At 39.5% G+C, this 22534-nt stretch overlaps 1 protein-coding gene across 2 annotated transcripts in view; it reads right to left on the reverse strand.

The window, feature by feature from the left end:
- sipa1l3 (signal-induced proliferation-associated 1 like 3) overlaps positions 1-22534 on the reverse strand; it is a 149998-nt gene that overhangs the window by 23159 nt on the left and 104305 nt on the right. For both annotated transcript variants that reach the window (XM_079825037.1, XM_079825038.1), the window contains exons 8-12: positions 19352-19509; positions 18602-19187; positions 16419-16693; positions 5341-5577; positions 5059-5235 (exon numbers count right to left, since the gene is read on the reverse strand). In XM_079825037.1, the coding sequence (XP_079681163.1) occupies positions 5059-5235; positions 5341-5577; positions 16419-16693; positions 18602-19187; positions 19352-19509 (1433 nt within the window). The remainder of the gene's footprint in view (positions 1-5058; positions 5236-5340; positions 5578-16418; positions 16694-18601; positions 19188-19351; positions 19510-22534) is intronic.

A 22534-nucleotide genomic window follows, 5' to 3' on the forward strand; every position in this document is an offset into this window, starting at 1 on the left:
AGAAAGCTGTCGAAATGAAACTGAAGTACCATCAGATTACTATCAGATCTGTACATTTGACTGTAATGGATTATATTATGAAAAGTATGCACAGATGAATTGTCCACAATCTAGACATTTATTTCATGCTGACTTTAATAAAAAAATAATGAAGACAAACATTTGATTTGGTAGCCAATAGCACGCACCAATGACTAAAGCACATTATGTGCATTAAGAAAGCAAACAGGCTCAATTTAGACACCGCATCACACACATGCCACTTTCAATCCCGAGTCTGTTGCAACTCAAGTGTTCTGTCACTTGCACCCTGTGGGTTTGAGTGATGTACGGTTGGATCTGATGGGATTATTAATAGCACTCATTAGCACATCTCGCTGAATCACCACCATAAACTTAGTCAGTTTGAAACGTTAACAGACTCACACTAGCGCCACGTCTCTATAACGCTCTACTGCACTTTAAGGGGAACTTCTGCGTGAGTTAAATTGAAACAGACTTTAAATTATTATTGTGACGCATTTTCAAGGGAAATGGGATATTGAATAGAGGGAGGAACTTCATATCAGCGCATCTCTTCACTGATGGTTAGTGGTTAGAGGGGTGTGGTTAAGAATGATCCGCCACAGGCCATCAAACTGGCATCTTCAGAGAAAGAACACCATTCCAGAATGGAAGCACATTTTCAGATTTTGACTAAATATTACAAAGTGTGGATTATCTTGGACAGATATTGTTCACCACAAGACTAACAAAGAGAAAAAAGGTCTTTATGCACTTTAAAATATGGGTCAAAAACACAATCAGCTGAATTATCCTCCTCATAAATCTCTTTGTAAGCTCTATAAATATTTTCGTTTATCATGGGAATGGGGTCTGGAGGGGACAAATCCTAATTAGATGCATAACAACCAAGATATGCTAATCAATGACACACTTTTTATAATTACATTAAATATGAATGCATGTGAACACTGAAAAGGGGAAACATGAGAAAGAAGTCAACACGATTTTTTTCTCTTCTCTCTCTGTGAATAATTCAGTATACGTTAACTCATATTTTTTTTAAAAACATTCACAACAAGTTCCTCTGGTTGAACAGGGCCGCACACACTGCCTATACATGCCATGACCTCCGTTTTATACACGTATACAATCATACACAAACACACACAATGAATCAGTACTGTGGGTTCTAGCTGATACATGCCTCAACCGCAGCCTCTCATTTACCAGACACACCCACTGATGATGTTAAACAGCGCCTGAAGATGTTCATTTCTACCCTCACTAACATTTATAGCATTCTGTTGTATCAGTTTCCAATAGTGCTGAGCAAAATAATGAATATTTACACTATGTGAGAGCGCTGCAGATATTTTGATAGTGCTTGTGAGAGCAAGCATGCTATAGAATTGGAAAGTTTGATTCATTTAGTTTGATAAACCAAACTGTCGTTTTTCCTATGCAAACATGCTAGATCGACGCGTTTGACCATTGCATTTTATTTCTTAATAACACTGTCATGCATCTTGCATTTTTAAATCCCTTACACTGCGCCAAATTCACGTCTATCATCATGTGCGGCATCTTTCTTCTTACATAAAGTAATTTCAGGTCAAAGCAATATGATCCATCCATCCATCTAATCAGGCGCCTTGTGGGATAAGTAAGGGATAATCCACGGCTAGTTGTGCATTAAATGATTTTAATGCACAACGTGGAGGCAAAGATCCGCCCGACGCAAAACGGTTGCCTCTGCGAAGTGCATTAAAATCGTTTAATGCACAGTTAGCCGTGGATTATCCCGATTATACCATGGTCATTTGCCAGCATTGACCACTTAAAGCTGTTATTGATGTTTGCAGAGCAATATTTGATCAGAAGGGTAAAATTGATATTTTCATCAGTTACAGCTCATTGGATCTCTAGCATTCTGCCCTCTTTGAATCAGACACAGAGTAGTGCGTAAGATTACATTTATTTGAATTAATGAATTATATCATTTATTTCAATTAATTATCGAGAGAGAGAGAGAGAGAGAGATGTGTGTACCTGTGTCTGTTCAGCGCCTCTCTCTCCATTAACAATGAAGCTACGAGTTTTTAATTACTTCAAGCGATGTAACTCCCTCGTTGCTGAGAAATATAAAGTAGCAATTTAGTAGCAAAGCTATTTCATTACTTAAAGTCACGAGGCAGCGTTGATAAGTGACTGTGCTCCTGAATGTTTGTGTGTGTGTGCAGCGCGTTCTCTGCTCTCTGTGTGCGAGTGACGTATGTATGTGTGTGTGCATCAATGAAAACAGAAATGTTGCTATTCAACTGACTTGGAACTACCTGTGCATTAAAGGTCCCGTTTTTCGTGTTTTTTTGAAGCTTTGATTGTGTTTACAGTGTGCAATATAACATGTGTTCATGTTTCATGTGTAAAAAAAACACAGTATTTTTCACACAATTTACTGATCTATATACCGCTGTTTTCACTGTCCTCAAAACGGCCTGAGAATTTCCTCGTTCTATGAAGTCCCTCCCTTAGAAATACGTAACGAGTTCTGATTGTGCCAGCGGTTCCCGTGTTGTGATTCGACAGCAGCTTAGCTAGGGGTGGGCGATATCTCGATATTCAAAATATATCGAGATATTTTTTACACAACGATATGGATTTTGACATATCGTATATATCGATATATTGTTTATATTTAATTCTGATTCCGCCACTTTGCTTGTTTGCCTTCTCTGTGCTGTGGTCGCCCCCCGCCTGCTTGCTTTTGTTCCTCCTCCCCTCGCGTGTTGTCATGGCAGCGTCCGCAACCAGCTCGGAGGCTACAGAACTCGTCTTAAAAACAACTGGCTCCATTATATGGAGATACTTCGGTTAAGGCGTCGGACGAACAGCAGACAGATGTCTACTGCCATGAATGCCGACAGTTGGTTCTCAAACACTTGATCCAAGATACAGTTTACCTAAGCATTACTTTGCGAGACAAGAACTCCCGCGACTGTAACGTTACACTACGGAGAGAGAGCGGCTTGCTTGCTGGAGAAGGTTACTTACTATGCCCTTGATTTGAGTTGTTTTATTTTTGAATGAAAATTCATTATTTGCATGCGTTTTAAAGCCTTGCGCGTAGGGCACCATGCGCTTTCCCGAGCGCGCGCACTAAAAGCCTGTCAAACAAGTGATTACTGGACTAAATCTTACTGCGCTAATACTGTCAAATACACACAAGGTTAACATAAACACAGTCGGTTATGTCTAAAGTGAAAGTAAAATCAGCATGTGTCTGTATATTAGATGCGTGAAAGTCTTAAATTGACAGCAGGGCAGCCTAGTGAACACGCTGCCGCTTGTCCTTAAAGGCACAGTTCACTCTAAAATGATGTCATTATTTACTCACTCTAATGTTGTTCAAAAACCTGTATTAATTTCTTCTGTTGAACACAGACAGCTGATAGTAGCGATTGACATCCATATTATTATTTCCTACAATGGGGACCAGCAACTGTTTGGTTTCCAATATTCTTCAAAATATGTTATGTCCAACAGAAGAAAGAACTTTATTCAGGTTTAAAACAACTTGAGCGCGAGTAATCAATGACAGAATTTTCATTTTTGAGTGAACTATTCCTTTAGTGGTTAATAAAATAACAAAAGACAAAGACAAAATCACTCACGGCTCTTGACTGAAAAACTAATACAGTAGCTTTAATAAGAATCAATGTATATTTTATAGGGAAGTCTATGTAGTGTTTTATTTTTACATTTATTAATTCAATTTCATACTAATATGCTGCTGTACAGCTCTGAGCTGCCAGTGTAAATCTTTATAAATATATATTTATTTTATATTATACAGTACACTAGGAATGTGTACAAGTTTTTTTAAAAGTAAAGTTTTAAGTTTAAGTAAGGTTTTTCAAGTCTTTTAAGTAAAATAAAGAAAGAGTATTGCAATAAAAAAATAGTATTTTTTCCTCCTTAAGCTCTTGCTGTTCGGCTAAGAATAGAATAGCAAAAATCTGATGCGACTAGCCATCAGAACCGAACCGAACCGAACCGAAAACCGTGGTAAAAAGAACCAAACTAGAAATTGAACTGTGGACTAACTGTATTGTTGCATCCCTACTTTGTTCCTACATGAACTGCCTACCTCTTTGCACTTCAATAAAAAAAAAGACTTTGTGGTATTTGGCATATTTGTTTTTGCAGTAGTTTTTGGGGGGTTATTTTTCCTGTAAAGATATCGAGATATATATCGTATATCGAGATATAGCAAAATATATCGAGATATATTTTTTGCTCCATATCGCCCAGCCCTAAGCTTAGCGCACATTGCCCTGGAAGGTCACGCCTCTTACCATAACGGGGAGATGAACGCGCTCAAACTACAGCCCCTGAAGGCCAAACAAAGGTGATTTGACTCCGGGATGAAAATAACAGCGTCTGGACGACATGGCGACAAACGCAACCGAACCGAACCGAACGCAACACTTCCTCTTCTCCACGAGGGAGCAACAAGACCACACCCCCTTTTTTGCATATTCTTGTGGGTGGAGGTTAGTCAATAAACTGTTCTACTGACGTAATTAAAGCAGGATGTACCAGGATGTAGTCCAAACCGGCCGTTCGCTGTAGGCTTTAAAAGGGAACTTCTGTTAAATAAAATATCTCGCTTGGCATTGAACTTTGAGCTTTATAATTTTACAGGTATTATTTATGCTTTAACAGCAACATTACACACTAACTAAAGTTTGAAAATGGGATCACGAAGAACAGGACCTTTAAACAATTTTATTGCCCACCTTCCAGCCAATCGGAATCGAGTATTCAGACAGACCATGGTATAAACGTACAATTATCTTGTCATTATCACAAAATAAAACGTTTCAAAATGATCACCCTGACAGGCGATAATAACTGGCTGAGTTTGCTATTTATGAATTTTTAGATATGCCATGTGAACTAAAATAACACACAATAGACAGGTCAGTCAAGGGAAAGTGTTGCAAAGTACTGATGCCACATGCTTCAAAAAACAAAACAAACAGCACTGACCCGTCTCGGGAGGGTTTATAGCGGACAAAGGGTCCGCTGAGTCCCGGCACCCCCAGTGCAGTGGAGTTAAACCCGGATCCTGGACTGGAGAAACTAGCTGAAGGGTTTCTGTACGGCATCCCTCTGTCCACACTAAGAGGAGACACACTGTAATGGTTCTCTGGGTAACTGACAGGCCTGTGGGAGGAGACGGAAATAGCTAGTGAGAAGAAAAACAAAGCCAAAATATGTGCCCGATAGTTGGTTTTCCTGAGATTATAACCACATGCTGAAATGTCTCACCTCTTGGCAGAGATGTGTTGGGGCTCTCTGTATGGAATGGGGACCAGAGCTTTGTGTGTGCGGCTGGGGACTGGTGGGGGTCCGCTGGGGGTCCAGCGCTGGGCAGAGCTGTGTGTACCAGGGGGGCTGTCCCAACGCCATACTGGGGTTCGCTGCCCCCCACGATAGCCTGCAGCCACTGGCTCCGCTTCTCCCTTCTGCTCCATCATCTTCATCTCGTACTCCTCCGTACAGCCCCTACAAACACACAAACATTACATAAATCATTTAAATATAAATACGCAAAGACCTTCCGTACTCTAAAACGGTCATCCGTTCATAACTCAACATATCTATATATTATTATTATTATTATTATTATGATACTGTATTATACAGATATACTGTATAATTTATACACTATTGTCCAAAAGTTTGGGCTCAGTAAGATTTTTTTAAATGCACACCAAGGTTAAAACAGCAATACTGTAAAAAAAAAATATTACCACAATTTAAAATAATGTAATTTATTCCTGGGATGTAAAGCTGAATTTTCAGCATCATTCCTCCAGTCTTCAGTGTCACATGATCCTTCAGAAATCATTCTGATATGATGATTTGCCATTCAAGAAACATTTATTATTCTAAGTGTTTCAGGATGGAAAGTTCAGAAGAACAGCATTTATTTGAAACATAAATCTTCTTTACTGTCACTTGATAAAATGAATGCACCTTGCTGAATAAAAGTATTAGTATAAAAGTATTTCTTAAAATCATACCGACTCCATACAGTGTATATAAATGTCTTATACCCATTTAAACTTTTGGGAACTACACCACTTTACAGAGATCACAGTCACAGCCTCTGAAAAGGTCTGATTCGGTCACGCCCTCTTTGAAATAATATTTCCATAGAGGTCTATTTTTGGCGCTTTACGTTCCAGATAAACCCAACCCTAAGCAGCTCGTAAATACAAAAAGAGTATTTGGACTCTTAGTATGTCAGTCTCTTCCTGTCTAAATGAATGGCTCTGAGGATCAGATGTCTTGTCGGAAGTCGAGAGTCTAGGGTGATCATGACCGTTTTAAAGCCAGCGTGCCAGATGAAAACACTTCATCCCGTGTTAAAGGTTAGAGATTTTAAGGGATGGTTTGAGCGAATGGTTCTGTAGTAATTTGAGTGTGTGTTTGAGCACAGCGGGTTGGTTCACTGGCAGATTAGTCCCAAATCCCCGTTGACCAGTACACTAACCCCTACTGAATGCCAAACAGCAGGAGGATGAAACGCTCTCATCAGCGCCAGGATCCCTCTGGGTCTCTCTGCTTTCTGATGATGATGAGAATCTGAAACCCACTCTGAACCCCTCACACTGTCAGCACTTTCACACAAGGACTCAAGACAAGGTAACTGTCCTTTGAGCTTTACCACGCTCATCTACCTTCATTCAGATTGCCAGTAGCTTTTACTGATAAAATCCTAAAAAAATCTTACACATCAAATGTTTGGGATCAGTAAGATTTTTTTTTTTTAAAGAAATGAATACTTTTTTCATCAAGGACGCATTAAATTGATAAAAAAGTGACTAAAGACATTTATAATATGGACACGTTCACACAGCAGCAGAATACGGTTGTCAGTCCTGTATTTGAGTCCTTAATACGGTTACGTTCACACACAGTACGGTTATTTGTGGGAGTGACAACCCCATTCTATAACCCAAACTCACACCTGTACATTTTCAGGGCTCACAACTGCATTCTCAGTAAATCAGTGTGTGAACAGAACCAGACTAGACAATATCAAAGTCCCTTTAAGACAAGTAATTTCCATTCGGCGGCCATCTTTGAAACGCCAACTCTTTGAATGGGGAAACATCAAATTCACCAAAAAATGTTCGCCAAGCTTACGATTAAATTCATATTTGAAATCACCAATGAAATCTGACAACTGTCTTATTAATGTAGTTTGTAAACACTCGAATTGTGACAAAAAAACTGCCTTTTTCAGTCTGGACCAAGCTAATGCACATGCACAGTCTCAGAACACTGCCTGTTTCTATAGGAACCGGAGCTTCCAATAGCAGCTGCAATGACGGTACGACTTTACCAATCGACGATTGGCTCTTATTTAGAAGGCGGGACTTATTCCGCCATATTGCGTGTTGCACTTCCCATTCATAGGAATACAAGTCCACCATCTTTCTATATACAGTATTAAAGGGTTAGTTCACCCAAAAATGAAAATTCTGTCATTAATTACTCACCCTCATGTCGTTCGACACCCTCCAAGACCCATAAAAGGCACTTAAAACGTCGTTACAAAGTCCATCTCACCACAGTGACTCTACAATAATTTTACGATGCGACGACAATAGTTTTTGTGCGCAAAAAAAAAATCAAAATAACACCTTTATCCAACTTGTTCTTGTCTTCCGTGTGTGCCTCCACGACGCATGCGCGAGAATATGACGCAGATCCGGCGTTCGGACACATGACCCAGAAGCGATTTGTTTACAAGCAGAGGAAGACGCGCGTATCTAAGCTGTTGAATTCTACATTGATCGTGCTTTAGGTCTCAGCGTAGTTCTCAAAATCGGGCTAAAGTGCGCATTTCATGGATTCCCGAACGCTGGCGCTGCGTCATATTTTCTCGCGCATGCGTCGTGGAGGCACACACGGAAGACAATAAAAAGTTGGATAAAGGTGTTATTTAGATTTTTTTTTGCGCACAAAAACTATTGTCGTCGCATCGTTAAAATTATTGTAGAGCCACTGTGGTGAGATGGACTTTGTAACGACGTTTTAAGTGCCTTTTATGGGTCTTGGGAGAGAAAATGTACTGAATGCCAATGGAGGCCTATCTGAAGCCTTTCTCAGCCATCAGCTTTCAACTAAAATATCTTCATTTGTGTTCCGAATATGAACGGAGGTCTTACGGGTGTCGAACGACATGAGGGTGAGTAATTAAGGACAGAATTTTCATTTTTGGGTGAACTAACCCTTTAAGTCTTTGACAATATATATGTCGGTTAATGAAGATTTGATGGATGAACTCTCGCATCGATTGGACTCTTGCCGTGTCAACTTGTTGTCATCTTTGATATGTCTTTGGTCATTGTAGTGATGGTTATTGGTCAGAGAATACGGTAGAGATGCATTGATTGCTATTTTCTCGGCCAATTCCCATTTTTTTGTAAGTGTGCCCTTCCGATATTCCACTTCTGATTTTTGCTGATTCCGATTTTTTTTCTAAGAACTATCTGACAGCATAAATTATTATTTTTAAACTAAAGTAATCAAATTTAAAATAACTCTGGATAGTCTTCACTGTAAAAATGTAATACAGATTAATGCTTAAAGTTATAGAACCTATTCAGTCAAGAGCAGAGCGCGATTTTCTTTGTCTTTTGTTCTTTGATTAACATGACAAACAGCAGCAGGATTATTAGACTGCTGTCACTTTAAGAGTTTATGCACGGATCCAATATACTGTTACACAACATTATCTTTCTCAACTGTTTAACGTTTCGAAACTGACTGTATTTTACTGAATACTTGTCAAGACGGACATTTTGACATAATTGAATATGTATCCGTTTAAGCGCAGTAAGCCACTCATTTTGGTACTTGCGACTGAGAAGCACCTTGTGCGCTCCACTTAAAGATCAGTGGTGCGTGCGCTTTTGGTGTGAGCCCGAAACCTGCGGGAGAGGAGGCGGGTGTGTGTCACTTCGCCGTCGGCGAGTAGAGTGTGAGAACGTGCAGCTGACGTTATTGCCTGTGCTGCTGGCAACAAAAAAGACCGGCTTGGAAGCGAAAAGAAGCGAGACTGACCGGCCGGTCACCAGTCCGGGCCGATCATGCAGAAAATCGTCATCTCTAGAACACAGACTTGTTTCCCCGTTGCATGTTCATGCAGACAGTTATTCGAGACAGGGCATTTCAGAGACTCACCCCTGTAAGTAAATGTGGTTGTCCATCCCAAAAACGGACAGTGTGAACGTAGCCTATTACGGAACAAGGAGTCTAAATGTCTCCACAAAAAACATTTTTTAAACACTGATAAGAAGAAATGTTTCTTGAGCATCATATCTGAATGATTTCTGAAGGATCATGTGACACTGAAGACACACCATCATCACATTTTAAAATAGAAAAGTTATTTTAAATAATAATGTAATAATATTTCATATTATCGCTTTTACCATATTTTGGATCAGCCTTGGTGAACATAAGATACCTCTTTTATAAACATGAAAAAATAAAATCTTACTGACCTCGATAATGTATGACCCCGACAAGTCCGGGGAGTCTAGTAAAGCACGGCTTTCCTACCTGTCCAGCCACTAGCAAAACATAATCAAAGCCCCGCAATTCACCTGATATTCCAGCCCTTCTGACATCTATATTTCATACATCATCTTTATTGTATGCTGCTACCTATTATTATCCTCCATCCACAGGGAGGGAGAAAAAGACAGACAAACCGAGAGCCAGAAAGCCTAAATGAGACAAAAGAAAGCAAGGAGGAGAGGGAGAGAAGGAGGGGGAGAGTGGAAAGCACCACAAGCCCCACAGCGCTTCTGTCTAATACCCCGAAAAACTCTCTTCTGAAGACCACAAGGACATCTAAACTAGCCCTGACTGACTATAGACACGTATGGAGAGTGCATGGAGATATAGAGGATGTACACTGAATACTAACTATTGACTGTATTGATAAAACTCATGTTTATATAAACCTGCCACCTACATAGAGGTCCAAAGGTCTGAGAGCTTATGAAAATACTTCCATTTCACATTTCTATACAAAATATACAAAAAATATATTATGAACATACAAATATACATGGAATTGAACATGAATTTAATAATTTCTTAGTATTTGCTTTGCCAGTTTTGCTTTAATGACAGCAGATGTTCTGCATGATTTGAGATGATCAAAAGAGCACCAATGGAAGAACTTCCTGACTTTGTCACATGGTCAATGTCACATATGTACTTATTTGATCAGTGACCTAGTATGGAGCCCCTAGTATGGCCACATTCGTTCCCACGACTTAATTCACTCCCTCTTTGTAGTAAATGAATGCCGTGATTTAAAGTCACGATGAAACGGAAGTAGCCATGGAAGTATTGGTTTGCAATTGGATGGAGGCAGATCTGAATGTGAACTTGCGATTAATTGTAAGAAAGGGGCGGGTTCAAGTGGAGTAAATTATTCAATACTAAAGCGGCTTTTCCAGTGTCAGGCCGAATGGTTCTAAGGACGGCATTTCCACTTGAGCTTGGTTCGGCATGTCATGATTACAAACTGTTCTCGGCCCGGTCATCTAACCGTATAATCGTGCTCATATAATGCGTGTAGTGACATCGACACTCAGGATTGGTCACTTGCCTGGCTACCAGTTTCTCAGTAGCTTGCAAACCACGATATCGGAGTGACGTAAACACAAGTTAATAATAAAATTAAAATAAATATCTGATCCTCCTCCAAAATGTTATGTGTGGGGCTCCATAACCTACAAATAGCGCAAATCTTAAAATAGTAAAACTATTTGCAAATATTAAAGCACATATTGGTAACACCATTTGGTTACACTTTGTCATTGTTACGGTGTCATTATATATTTAATTACTGAGTACTATTAATTAACTACATGTACTTTGTTAAGGGTTAGTTGCATGTAATTATGCATAATTTACTGCTGTTATTATTATGGTAAGTGCATGTAACAAGGACACTGTAAAATAAAGTGTTACCCACTACCTTGTTACATGTATCCTAGTATAGTAATAACAGAAATTATGCATAATTACATGCAACTAAACCCTATTGTAAGTACATGTAGTTAATTAATATTACTCAGTACTTAAATGTATTATTATAACAAGGACGCTACTTCATGGTAACTAATGTTACAAAAGAAACCTTATTGTAAAGTATTACCGAAATATTTAAGATTTGGTTTACACTTTATTCTAACTTTACATTACAGTAGTTAACATGAACTAATGATGAGCTAAAGAAGTTATTCATCCAAGTTAGTTAATTTCAACATTTACAAATACATTATTAAAATCTAAAGCTGTATCTGTTAATATTTATTTAATGGACCTGAGCTGACACGAACTAACAATGAATTTATGAACTAACGTTAACAAAGATGAATAAATGCTGTAATAAATATATTTCTCATTGTTAATTAATATTAGTTAATACATTTACAAGACTATATTATGAAATGTTACCATTATTTCTTATTTTACATCATAACGTTTCTTTGTTCAAAATTTAGACTGCCATCTTTAAAAAAAAAAAAAAAAAAATCAATGTGATCTCATACTTTTGGACCCTACTGTACATTACACTTAACTTAGAGAAAATGACACATTCTCAGACAATTCTCAGCACATGCAGTTTTCTGTTAAAGACGCATAATTCTTCAGCACGCATTAATGCTTCATAATCAAAGAGACTGAAGCCATGGGTGGACAAAGACTAGAAAAAATCCCTGAGCGTGAAATACAGAAGCACAGCCTCGTGTTGCTACACTGGAGATCTTCCTCTTCATCACTGAAAGAGTGCTGTCAGCTCCAGCACTCCTCTTTTACTGCCATCCATCCATCGACCCATCCAACACCTACACCGTGTCCTTTGTCATTCATTACTGTAATATAACTGAGTTCCAGCATTTCACGTCCGTCCTCTCTTTGTCTCCAAGCCCATCACTAACCTCTGCGTGTAGACCAGATTGTTGTATCGGATGTCCGCGGCAGCGCCATGAGGCTCTGACTGACAGCTGAAGTACAAACGAACCCTGACAACCGGACACACACACACACACATACACAGACTTCTGCTCTCCCCACCCCTCCAATCCTCTCTTTCACTATGATAACAAGAGGAAAGAGAGAGAGAGGGAGGGAGAAATGGAGGGAGAAAGAGGAGGAGGGGTGTTTCTTTCCTCTGTATGTAACACCCTCCCACTTTGTTTCCCAGCGAGGAGGCGCTCAGACATGCCTCAGCATCTCCGGTCTTTATATCCTCTCCCTGCATGCTAAACACGCCGTCCGTTCTCACTCCGAACGCATTTCTTAATTAAAACGCCTTTATTTATGTATTTTTAGCCTCTTTTTTCACAGATTCCAGGCATGCAATCTGCTCCCCTGGCACTCCTTGACAAACACAGGCTGGACCACTGAGAGGGAAAAAGACACAGACAGAGGAAGGAACGCGTGAAAGAGATAGAATGACAAAAAGACAAGCATGTCGAAGCATGCAATTAGCACGCTCTTTCGTTCCACAGCACAGTGTGGGTGTTGGTATGCATGTGTGCGCGAGAGAGAACATTTCAAATGGAGTTTACTTGTGTAATTAACCACAACGGCGAACACATGTCCCTCTAGCATGCAATCAAACACGCTGCTGAGTAATTAGTCCCTACCAGCAGCCACTCAGCAGAAAGTTCAGAGACATGTGACGCCAAACTACGCAATGTGAAACGAAACGTGCATTTCAAATGTCCGATTTTTGGGAGTTTTGAAGTCTGCATACATACCTTTTCGACGCAGCAAAACTGAGGCTTCACATAATCACTGTTTTCATTTGTAAACTGTTCCATCCCTCTCTCCTCTCCTCTTCTAGCACTCTCCTTCTCTCCGTCCCTCTCTCTCTAACACTCCCACTCACTGTTCCCCTGAGAACCGAGGCGTCTGCCAACGTTCTCAAAATCTGGTGAGTGCCTGTGTGTGCATTTGTGTGCGCGAGCGTGTTTGTGCACCAGACGAGGAGGAGGTACGGCCGAGAGAAACAAAAGCTTCTTCCCTCTCGTTTGAAGATGTTTTTTTGTATCACCCATAAAAACAGTAAATCTTTGAATTATGTCAGAGGGGTTCCAGCCGGCGGGCAGCTGCAACAAGCAGCATTAATTCTGCCACGAAGCTCGTCATTAATCTTTCCAAAACGAGAATGTCTCCAGAGGGGTGCAAAGTGCAAAAAACCAATAAGAGCAGCCCTGCTAGATCTGAAATGTGCTGCTTCCCAGATTTTAGGCTTAAAGTTGCTGTTTTCAGTACCGAATGACTTGCCGAATTGAGGTCCCTACCTTCATCTGTCAGACTGCATTTATATTTTGTGTTTGTCTTATTCAAAGAAAAGGATTCCAGGATTGCACAGATTTCGCTGTAATTGTATATCTGGCAAAACATCCACACAAACAGACGTGATGAAGGGATTTGATGCTCTCTCTAGATCTCTGGAACATCACAGGCAACAGTACGCCATGCCCTTGTCTCTATACGAGACAGGCTGGAGTCTGACGGTCTTTTATGGTGTTCTCCGTTAATGACTTATCAAAGCAGAATGAGTTTAATGGACTCACAAGAGCTATCTAACGTTCTGATAAAAATGTTGTGCTAATGGCTCTTTGCCCATCCTCTGCAGGGATATTCAATTAAAGTTCTAAGAGGTCCAACTTGTACATTTTCTTCCCAGCAAATGGACAAACAATCATAGCTTAAACTGATTCAGGAGTGAATTTGTAGTATGCAGTATGAAATTAAATAACCCAAATTACTGTAACAGCAATTATATGGCATTATGGCTTGCTCGTTTGATTTTTTTAATGCACCAATTAAAATAGTTTGTCAGGGTATGTACAGGAAAAAGGTACAGAAAAATAGATATTAATAAGTCAATAGTTACTGAATTAAGACGCTCGTAAATCTTTGTAAAGATGCCACACCAGAATTCCTCAAAGCCTCATCAAACTCACCTGCCTGTAATTTTCTAGTAAAGCCGGGTTCACATGACCTTTATGACTGTTGCTTGTCCGACTGTACAATCATGATCCCCGCTGTAAGCCTTGTCACACTGTGGGATCTCAGTTGTCAATGTCAGACTGTAGGGCAGTCAATGCGCGTTAAAAACGGACACACACAGGGAGACTCGTCCGGAGTTTCACATCATCAATCCGTGACGCGAGATGCATTTACATGCAGGATAGAAACGGTGGCTAGCAAACAATCTCTAACGTTAATTTTGATCGTGGCTTCTCTTGAAAAGAAAACTGTAAAAAAATCAAATACAATGTGTGTGGAGCAAGTGGTGGTTTGTTGTTGTCTCACTAGCTGCACCATCAGGTTCGGTGAACTCATACTGGTGTTTGATTTGATGGTTGCTGTAGGAGCAGCCACACTACAGGACTGTGCGTTAAATCTTCGGACAGAATTTCGTCAGAGGTAAAATTTTATCGCAATGGTCATTAATTGGCAGTTGGTTCACGTCAAAATAACAATCAAATACTTCAGATTAGAGATGTCAATTTACACAAATTGCCATGATCGATCGTCGTTTAAATTAACGATCATTAATCATTAGCCTAAATACTGCAATACATCTAAAGCAGTGGCTTATAGTCAACAGCATGACAGGATGTGCAAATGCTGCTCAAAGTGCCATGTTCCTCACCAAATCAATGAGAAGGGGTTTAATCTGAATAAAGGGCTAGTAGGATTGTAAAATTAGTCAATGTGGTTGATCATTTAATTAAATTACTTATTTAATGATCAAATATAACGACTAATACAACGTGTCACAAACGCTAACTTAGATGTGTACCATTCAGAATGTGTGGACGCTTTTCCTGGAACAACACGGCAACTAAACCCAGTAAATGCACAACGATTTATTAAAATAGTGTTCTCATTAGAGCCCTACCGATATATCGGCGGGCCGATATTATTGGCCGATATTAGGCATTTTCCAAACTATCAGTACCGGCATTTATGATGGCCGATAAATTCATATTTTAAAAAAATTATAACAAAGGACGAAACACCGCTCAACCACATTACGAGTGTTGGCGTTTCATAGTTTTTATAAATTTTATTTATCAGAACTTTAATATATTTTTATGTTCCTCTGTTCTGTTGTGACAATAAAACAAACAAGTTTATTTTTAAACTGCATTATCATATTTTAGAGAGGCTGAGGGATCATGAATAACTGCAAAAAACTAATGTAAGGGAAATCTGTAAGTTTTTTTACGCGTTTCGACCGATATATAGGAATATTGGATTTTTAAATCACCAAATATTTGTACCGGTATCAGCCTTAAAAATCCTTTATCGGTCGGGCTCTAGTTCTCATTAATGTTATGTAATTTGACAGTCCCAATCATAGTTATTATTAGTCGTGCGTTGCTGTTTGAGCTGTGCGCGCTGAAGCTCTGAATGAACACCAGTAAACTGGAGTACTTTGCTAGAGTGTTATTTAACTAACAAAATAAACATAATATTACAAATTATATCTGGACAAAATAACAAGCGACCTTGAACTAAATTAAATCAGAATGTCTAATGGGTGTGCTCTTTCTGGAGCAACGCGCTGAAACAGCAACTAAACCCAAATAATTCACAATAAATCAACCAGTGCGCTTTACTACCACATTAATTTGTAACCAATGCATCCTACATGAGATAAACCAGATATAGATAGGCCAACACAAAATAAAACACAACATTACAACTTACATTTGCTCAAAACAAAAGGCTGCGAATGCACACGCACACTTATAGTCATGATGAAGGTGTAACTCCAGCTGTAAAATGGTCCCAAACATAACTCTGGCACGCTCACTTCGTTTTTCCTCGTGTCTGCTTTACATGTTTTGCGGTTGAGCAGCATGCACGGCAAGTTTTATAGATTAAATGTATTATCGACAATTAAGCGATCGTCGATTAATCGTTAACATCCCTACTTCAGATTGTGGCCTAGGTGGCAAAATCGTGGCTAAAATCATACAGTGTGACCCCGGGTTAACTCTGATTTGAGGAATATACGACATGAACCAAAAAAACATTTGATAAGAACCAACACTGTGAATGTGTAATATATTGCTCACTGCAACTGTCATTCAAAAAGTGTGTGTATATCATACATGCCGCTTCTGTGGCCTAATAAATCATAACCCATATCTGATTTACTGTATTGTGAGGTAGTTGACCGACACCCAACAGACAGCATTTGATTTCTCAAAAAGCAGCCATCTATACTATCAAAATCAAAGAATAAGTGCAAATTCCCAAAGGCTCACCTGCGGGCTCCACCCTCTTCGTAAGGTGGAATAATGACCACTTTTACAGTGACCGACGTCCGCAGTAAGTCGATCATCTGGTCGTGGGAGAGCGTCACCGCTGCAACCTTGCAGATTTCTACCAATCGGCTACCCTGCCGGAGACCCGCCTGCCAAGCGAAACCGTATTCCTCCACTTCGGACACTGTTCCGTCCAAGCGCACATGGAAACCAAGCTGGCCTAAACCATTACGTCGCAACGTCATATCAACCGTCTCACAACCTACAGTCAATGCCTGCAAAGAAGAAAAAAGAGAGACAGATAAGAGCTCAGTGACTAAAAAAAAATATACCATAATGCAAACTAGGGCTGCCCCTGACTAAATTTTTCTAGTTGACTAGTAGTCATTAATTTAAGCCATTGGTAGACTAATCGCAAGTTTATATTAATTTAATTACTTAAAAAGATACTGGGGGCGAAATATATGCAGATTTCGCACTCAAGGGCACACAAAGTTTGGCAAAAGCACTGGCAAAAGTAATGATTATGAATGTGTCGGAAAAAAAGCAAGGAGACATTTTAATTGTTTATTAATAAATTAGTGTTTTCTGAGTCAGTGTCGGCAGCAAAGATGATGTTGACGATGCTGACTTATCTCCGCAGTAGTGGAGAGAAATACGCCTTTAGAGAGAAATACACCTTTCATACGGATTACATAATCAGATAATATTTTTGATTTGAATCGGTTCGTTTAAAAGTAGACATTTCAAGTGTTCTATAGATATATTTCTCATGTCTGTGAGGCAAATATAGGCTATAAGCTGAGTTTAAATTCATTTATGTGACAGGATGCAGTTCAGAGAGACAGCAGAAAGTGCATCCTGTTTGTTGTCTGAATGACAACAGTTTGTTGTTATTGTGAGTTTACACACATAAAAGTAGACACTTTACAGTTTGGAATGATGTATTACTCTTATCTGTATGAGAAAAATGACAAAAATACAAGTGATCGCGCCGACGCCTCCAGCTTCCACACTCTGCATGAACACTTGGATATGAGCCTAATAATAGCGCACATTATCTAGGTTAACGATAGACAGAGCAGCCATGTAAAGTTGCTACTACTTGCATGTTTTAAATGATAGGCCACATTTAAAGGGGGGGTGAAATGCTGTTTCATGCATACTGAGCTTTTTACACTGTTAAAGATTTGGATTCCCATCCTAAACATGGACAAAGTTTTACATTTCTGTGCCAAAAATACTCCTTCCGGTTTCTCATAAGTTTCGGAAAGTTTTTTTTAGAGAAAGGGTATATGTGACATCAGAATGTCCTTGTATGGGCTATACGGGGTCTTCTCCCGAAAGGGCGTGCGCGACTAGAGCGAGAAAGCAAACGCTTTAGGGAAGCCGACTGCGCTGCAGTCACAGGACTTCACGAAATCAACAATGTCACCAAGATGTGTGTTTATGGCTGTCATGGCAAGACAATCATGTTTTTCCGGAGCAGCAACAGAGTTTCGGTGACCTTGTTTATAAACAAGGTACAGTTCAACTCCGGATTTGTAGCTCGCCTAATGCTGAAAGATGGAGTGGTCCCAGCGATTAAGGTTCACGGTCGTGACACTTAGTTCTTTCAAAAATATATGTGCTCATTAATGTATATTTACTTCTTTCAAGTAATAAAGTATTCTCGTAAGTTTATAATATGCCATTGAAAATACATACGGGTAATGGGTTCGAATGCCGGTCGCCATGTTTCCCCTCCATCTTGAAAGTACATTAGCCAAAGAGGGATATACCCGTAAATTCAAGCTTCGCCTTTCGCGCTTTAACACTCGATGGCACAGTGTCGAATGTGGATGAGGTCGAACTGGAAGCCACGTTAATCTTGGACTAAATCGGCCACCGTAGGAGTTCAAACGAAATCGGAATTGAGAGGAACAGAAACTAAAATTCACTGGATGGTCATATACAAGTTCACCACTTGTTGTGGGAAAAAAATCACACAGTGTAGCTTTAATGATTTGTCCCTCATGGACTGCGTGACCTCGCCACTTCCGGTGTGTTTTTTCCGCGACTAACTGACTAATAAAATCTTGGTCGACTAAGCCTCTTCTCGCCGACTAACATTTAGTCTACAATTAGGGGGCAGCCCAAATGCAAGCCAATTACTTAGCAATCCACGTATGTTGTATCAGTACCTTAAGTCTTTGCACCACCTCTCTGATATCCTGTGCACTGCCCTCCGGTACCCGTAAGGCCACGTGGTCTCCTCTGCCATAGAAAATCTTCAGCGCAAGTCTTTCTGCTGTCCAGCCAATCACATCAGCACAGAAACAGTTAAACACCACCTCTTTGGTGGAGCAGTCCGCCAGCACTACATACTCATTGGAGATGGCAAAAGCACAAGGAAGCTCGGCGCCTCCTCCACTGTAGTCCTGCGCAAGTACGCGCCAAACAAGCGCCCCTGCGGCGCCCATTTCCGCTGCTTCGCGAGCCCGGACGCGTTCTTTGCGTTTGGAGGCCAGAGAGATGAGATTGTTCAGCTTGCCAGCAGTGTCCAGCGGTGTAGTGGAAACGCAGTTCTCCGCCAGGTCCCGCAGGTATCCTTGGCGCGTGCGGGTAGCCATGGCGTGAAACTTCTCTGATTTGTGCGCAGCATTCTCTGCGTTAATGATCTTGGCCAGGAGGAAAGCGCGGAAGGCAGCGGGGTCACGGAACATCATGCCATTTGAAGGTATCGCCGGACCAAACGGAGGGACGTCCTTCATGCGGGTCACTGCCACACTATAAGAAGAAAAAAAAAGAAAAGAAAATGGCTTATTTTCAACCAATCCCAGCAGAGCTTTCACTCACTGAACCATATTTTCCATGATGTAACTCAGTAATCAACTACAGGCAAAACATGCAATACTGTGCTTAGCAAGGGTTGCTATGGAAACAAGGCCAACCTGTAGCAGGTGTTGTCAGAACAAGGGTTGTGCACACGGACAATGACGAACACGTGCTGGAAGTGAGAGCGAATATTCTGTGGAGTGAACGGAAGGGCTCCTGGCTCCTGGAATATAATCGTGACTATATCATTTCCTATGTGCCTCTTCCTCAGGAGCTGTGAAACAAATGAAAGGGAGAAATTCAATGCAATAAAAAGAATGGATTTTACTGTAAGAAAATGCTGCCACAGTGCCAGGGTGTTGCTATGTGTTTTCTAGGGCGTTCTAGATGGGTTGCTAGGCAGTTTTTGTCTCAGACCAGTCACATTCACTGACCGTCTGATGCATATTGCACACAAAACTGGCAAGCTTTACTCTGATTGGCTGACTTTATTCTGGAAGTGGGGACAAAGGTTTTTTTTTAATCAGTCTGACTGAAAACAAATGAACTGTAATTTGAACAGTTTTTACGTAAAAAAAAAAAAACAACAAACACAAAATTAATCTTATAGATTACAGTGAACAAATGTAAATTAACATTCCCAGAATATCATTCCCAAAATATTAAAAATGTTACTAGAAATATCATTTGATGTTTCTTGATTTGAAAGTGTCATCTTAGTTTTTTTAAATCAGTTATTTATATAAGTTATGAGTTTTATGTTACATCTTGTGTTGCTACAGTAAAATGTATTCCATTATTTTAGTGTCATATTATATCTTACCATTATGTCAACTTGTCAACTTGTGTGTGTCATTGTGAGATGAACAGTTGAAGTTAGGGCTTTTAAAAATTCTGAGATAAAAATTAAATCTAAATTTGTATAAAAAAATAATAAAAAAATAAAAATAAAAGTCCTAATTATGAGATAAAAAGCTGAAATTTTTACCAAAACACACACCAAGACATTTAAGAGATTAAATCATGCTTGTTATTTTAATATCCAATAAATCTAATTATTAAACTAAATGAACCATATAAACTAAATTACTGATCTTATTACTGTTCTAATGCCCACATTGTCACTGAATGATAATTGAAATGAGCTGATGACATCACCGCTTTCTCCAGAATGGCTATACGGCTGAATAAAATTCTGTTGCATTATTTTCCTGTTTAACGCTGTGAAGCTGCTTTGAAACAATCTGCATTGTTAAAAGCGCTATATAAATAAAGGTGACTTGACTTGTGTGTGTGTGTGTGTGTGTCACTGTGTCAGAAAAGCTAGGCTCAGAAAGGCTTTACTGTACCACCTGCGTTTTTAATAAAAAATGTAGACCAAAAATGTATGCACCTCTTGATGGAAATAATATCAAACATTTATTATTACAGAGATGCATCAATTTGTGGCCAAGATCTTGTATTGCCAATGCAAGAGTCCAGCACTCTGTAAAGTCTCCTCCAGCACATCCCAAAGACTTTCACTGAATTTAAGGTCTGGACTCAGAGGTGCCGATTCATGTGTGAAAATGATTCTTCATGCTCCCTCCCAACCATTCTTTCACAGTTTGAGCTGATGAATCTAGACATTGTCATTCTGGAATGTGGCCATGATGTGTCTTCCTACAGAGTTGTTTAAGAGATGAAAAGCTAAACACTCCATCAGTTAAGGTTAGAAGAACTGTTACCAAATAACTTGCTAGAAACATAATAACCACTGCAATAATGATCCAATCATTGACTTTTGCCTACTTAAATCCAAACAGCGACTTTTTGTTTGGCCGGGAAGTGAAGGCATGTGTGTATATATTTCTACATTGAAGTTCTGGCAACCACATGCAACTTTCTTCATATCTTTGAAAGAGACTTAAGACTTTTGTGCGAGTCCAAATGAATATAAAACGAGATGGTTATTTATTAGCTTAAGGCAAAAGGGCCCACCCTGAGGTCTCTAGTCTAGATATGGCTCAGGTCTGTCCTTCAACAAGCCCTGTTTTATTGTTTAATGCACAAAATGTACCCGTACAAAAAAGGAAATTAAAAGAGACTGCAAGCGTGGAAGTGTTCTGTTGAAGGAAAATATCCGGCAGAAATATCTTCATAGATGCACAATGATTCCTCTGGTGAGAGACACAGAGGTGTGAAAAAGCCTGTTAACAGCACTGCAGCACAGATCTGAGAGACACACACTAAAACACAAGCAGTAAATGTACTTATGTTGTAAAGGATTACATTTCCTGAGGGATATACCAGCGAGTGCAAGACAGAAAGGTAGTGTTGTCAAAAGTACCAACCAAGATACCAAATCGGTACTGAAATTTAAAAAATGTGACGCTTTGAGCGCTGGTGAGATGGCAGTCAGAAGGTGTTTACGATTCCAGCTCAACAGCGCTCAAAGAGTCACATCTTTAAAATTTCAGTACCAAATTGGTATCGCGGCCGGTACTTTTGACAACACTACCGCAACGGTATAGTATTTAATGAAGGTAATCTTAGGTTTTGGCCTTTGGCTCTTGGTAAATGAAATGATGCATTGAAGTCACTTTGCCATTGTCACAACACTCATATTGCAGAATTGTAAGGCATCGTTTCCGACACCAAGACAAACAATAGCCAACATATTTATTCTGCATTCTAAGATAGCAAATGTTTTGCCAAATTCATGGTATCCTTAATGGAGAAAGCAATCCCAGAATGCACTGCAACAAGCTCAGTGAAAACAATCCCAAGATGCCTCTTTTGGAAACAGTTGAGTGAGTTGTGTCCTTCATGTGCTTCATGTGAGGATGCATACACTACAGCTCAAAAGTTTGGGGTCAGTATGCTTTATATTTTATTCAGCATTAATATTTTATATTTCACGATGCATTAAATTGATCAAAAATGACAGTTATGGCAGTTCTATTTATATCAGTTCTATCTATAACTTTCTATTGATCAAAGAATCCTAAAAAAATATATTGGTTTAAACAAAAATATGACTGTTTTCAGCATCGATAATATAATTGTTTTTTGAGCACCACATCATGAAGGATCATGTGACCCTGAAGACTGGAGTAAAGATGCTGAAAATTCAGCTTTGTATAACAGGAATTAATTACATTTTAATATATATATCAAAATAGAAAATAGCTATTTTAAATTGTAATAATATTTCACAACATTACTGTTTTTACTGTATTTTGATCAACTTTTGATCAAATAAATGCAGCCTTGTTGAGCATTAGAGACTTCTTTCAAATTTATGTTCCAAATCAGTC

This window comes from Gobio gobio (assembly GCF_949357685.1).
Source record: "Gobio gobio genome assembly, chromosome: 9".
Classification (NCBI taxonomy): domain Eukaryota; kingdom Metazoa; phylum Chordata; class Actinopteri; order Cypriniformes; family Gobionidae; genus Gobio; species Gobio gobio.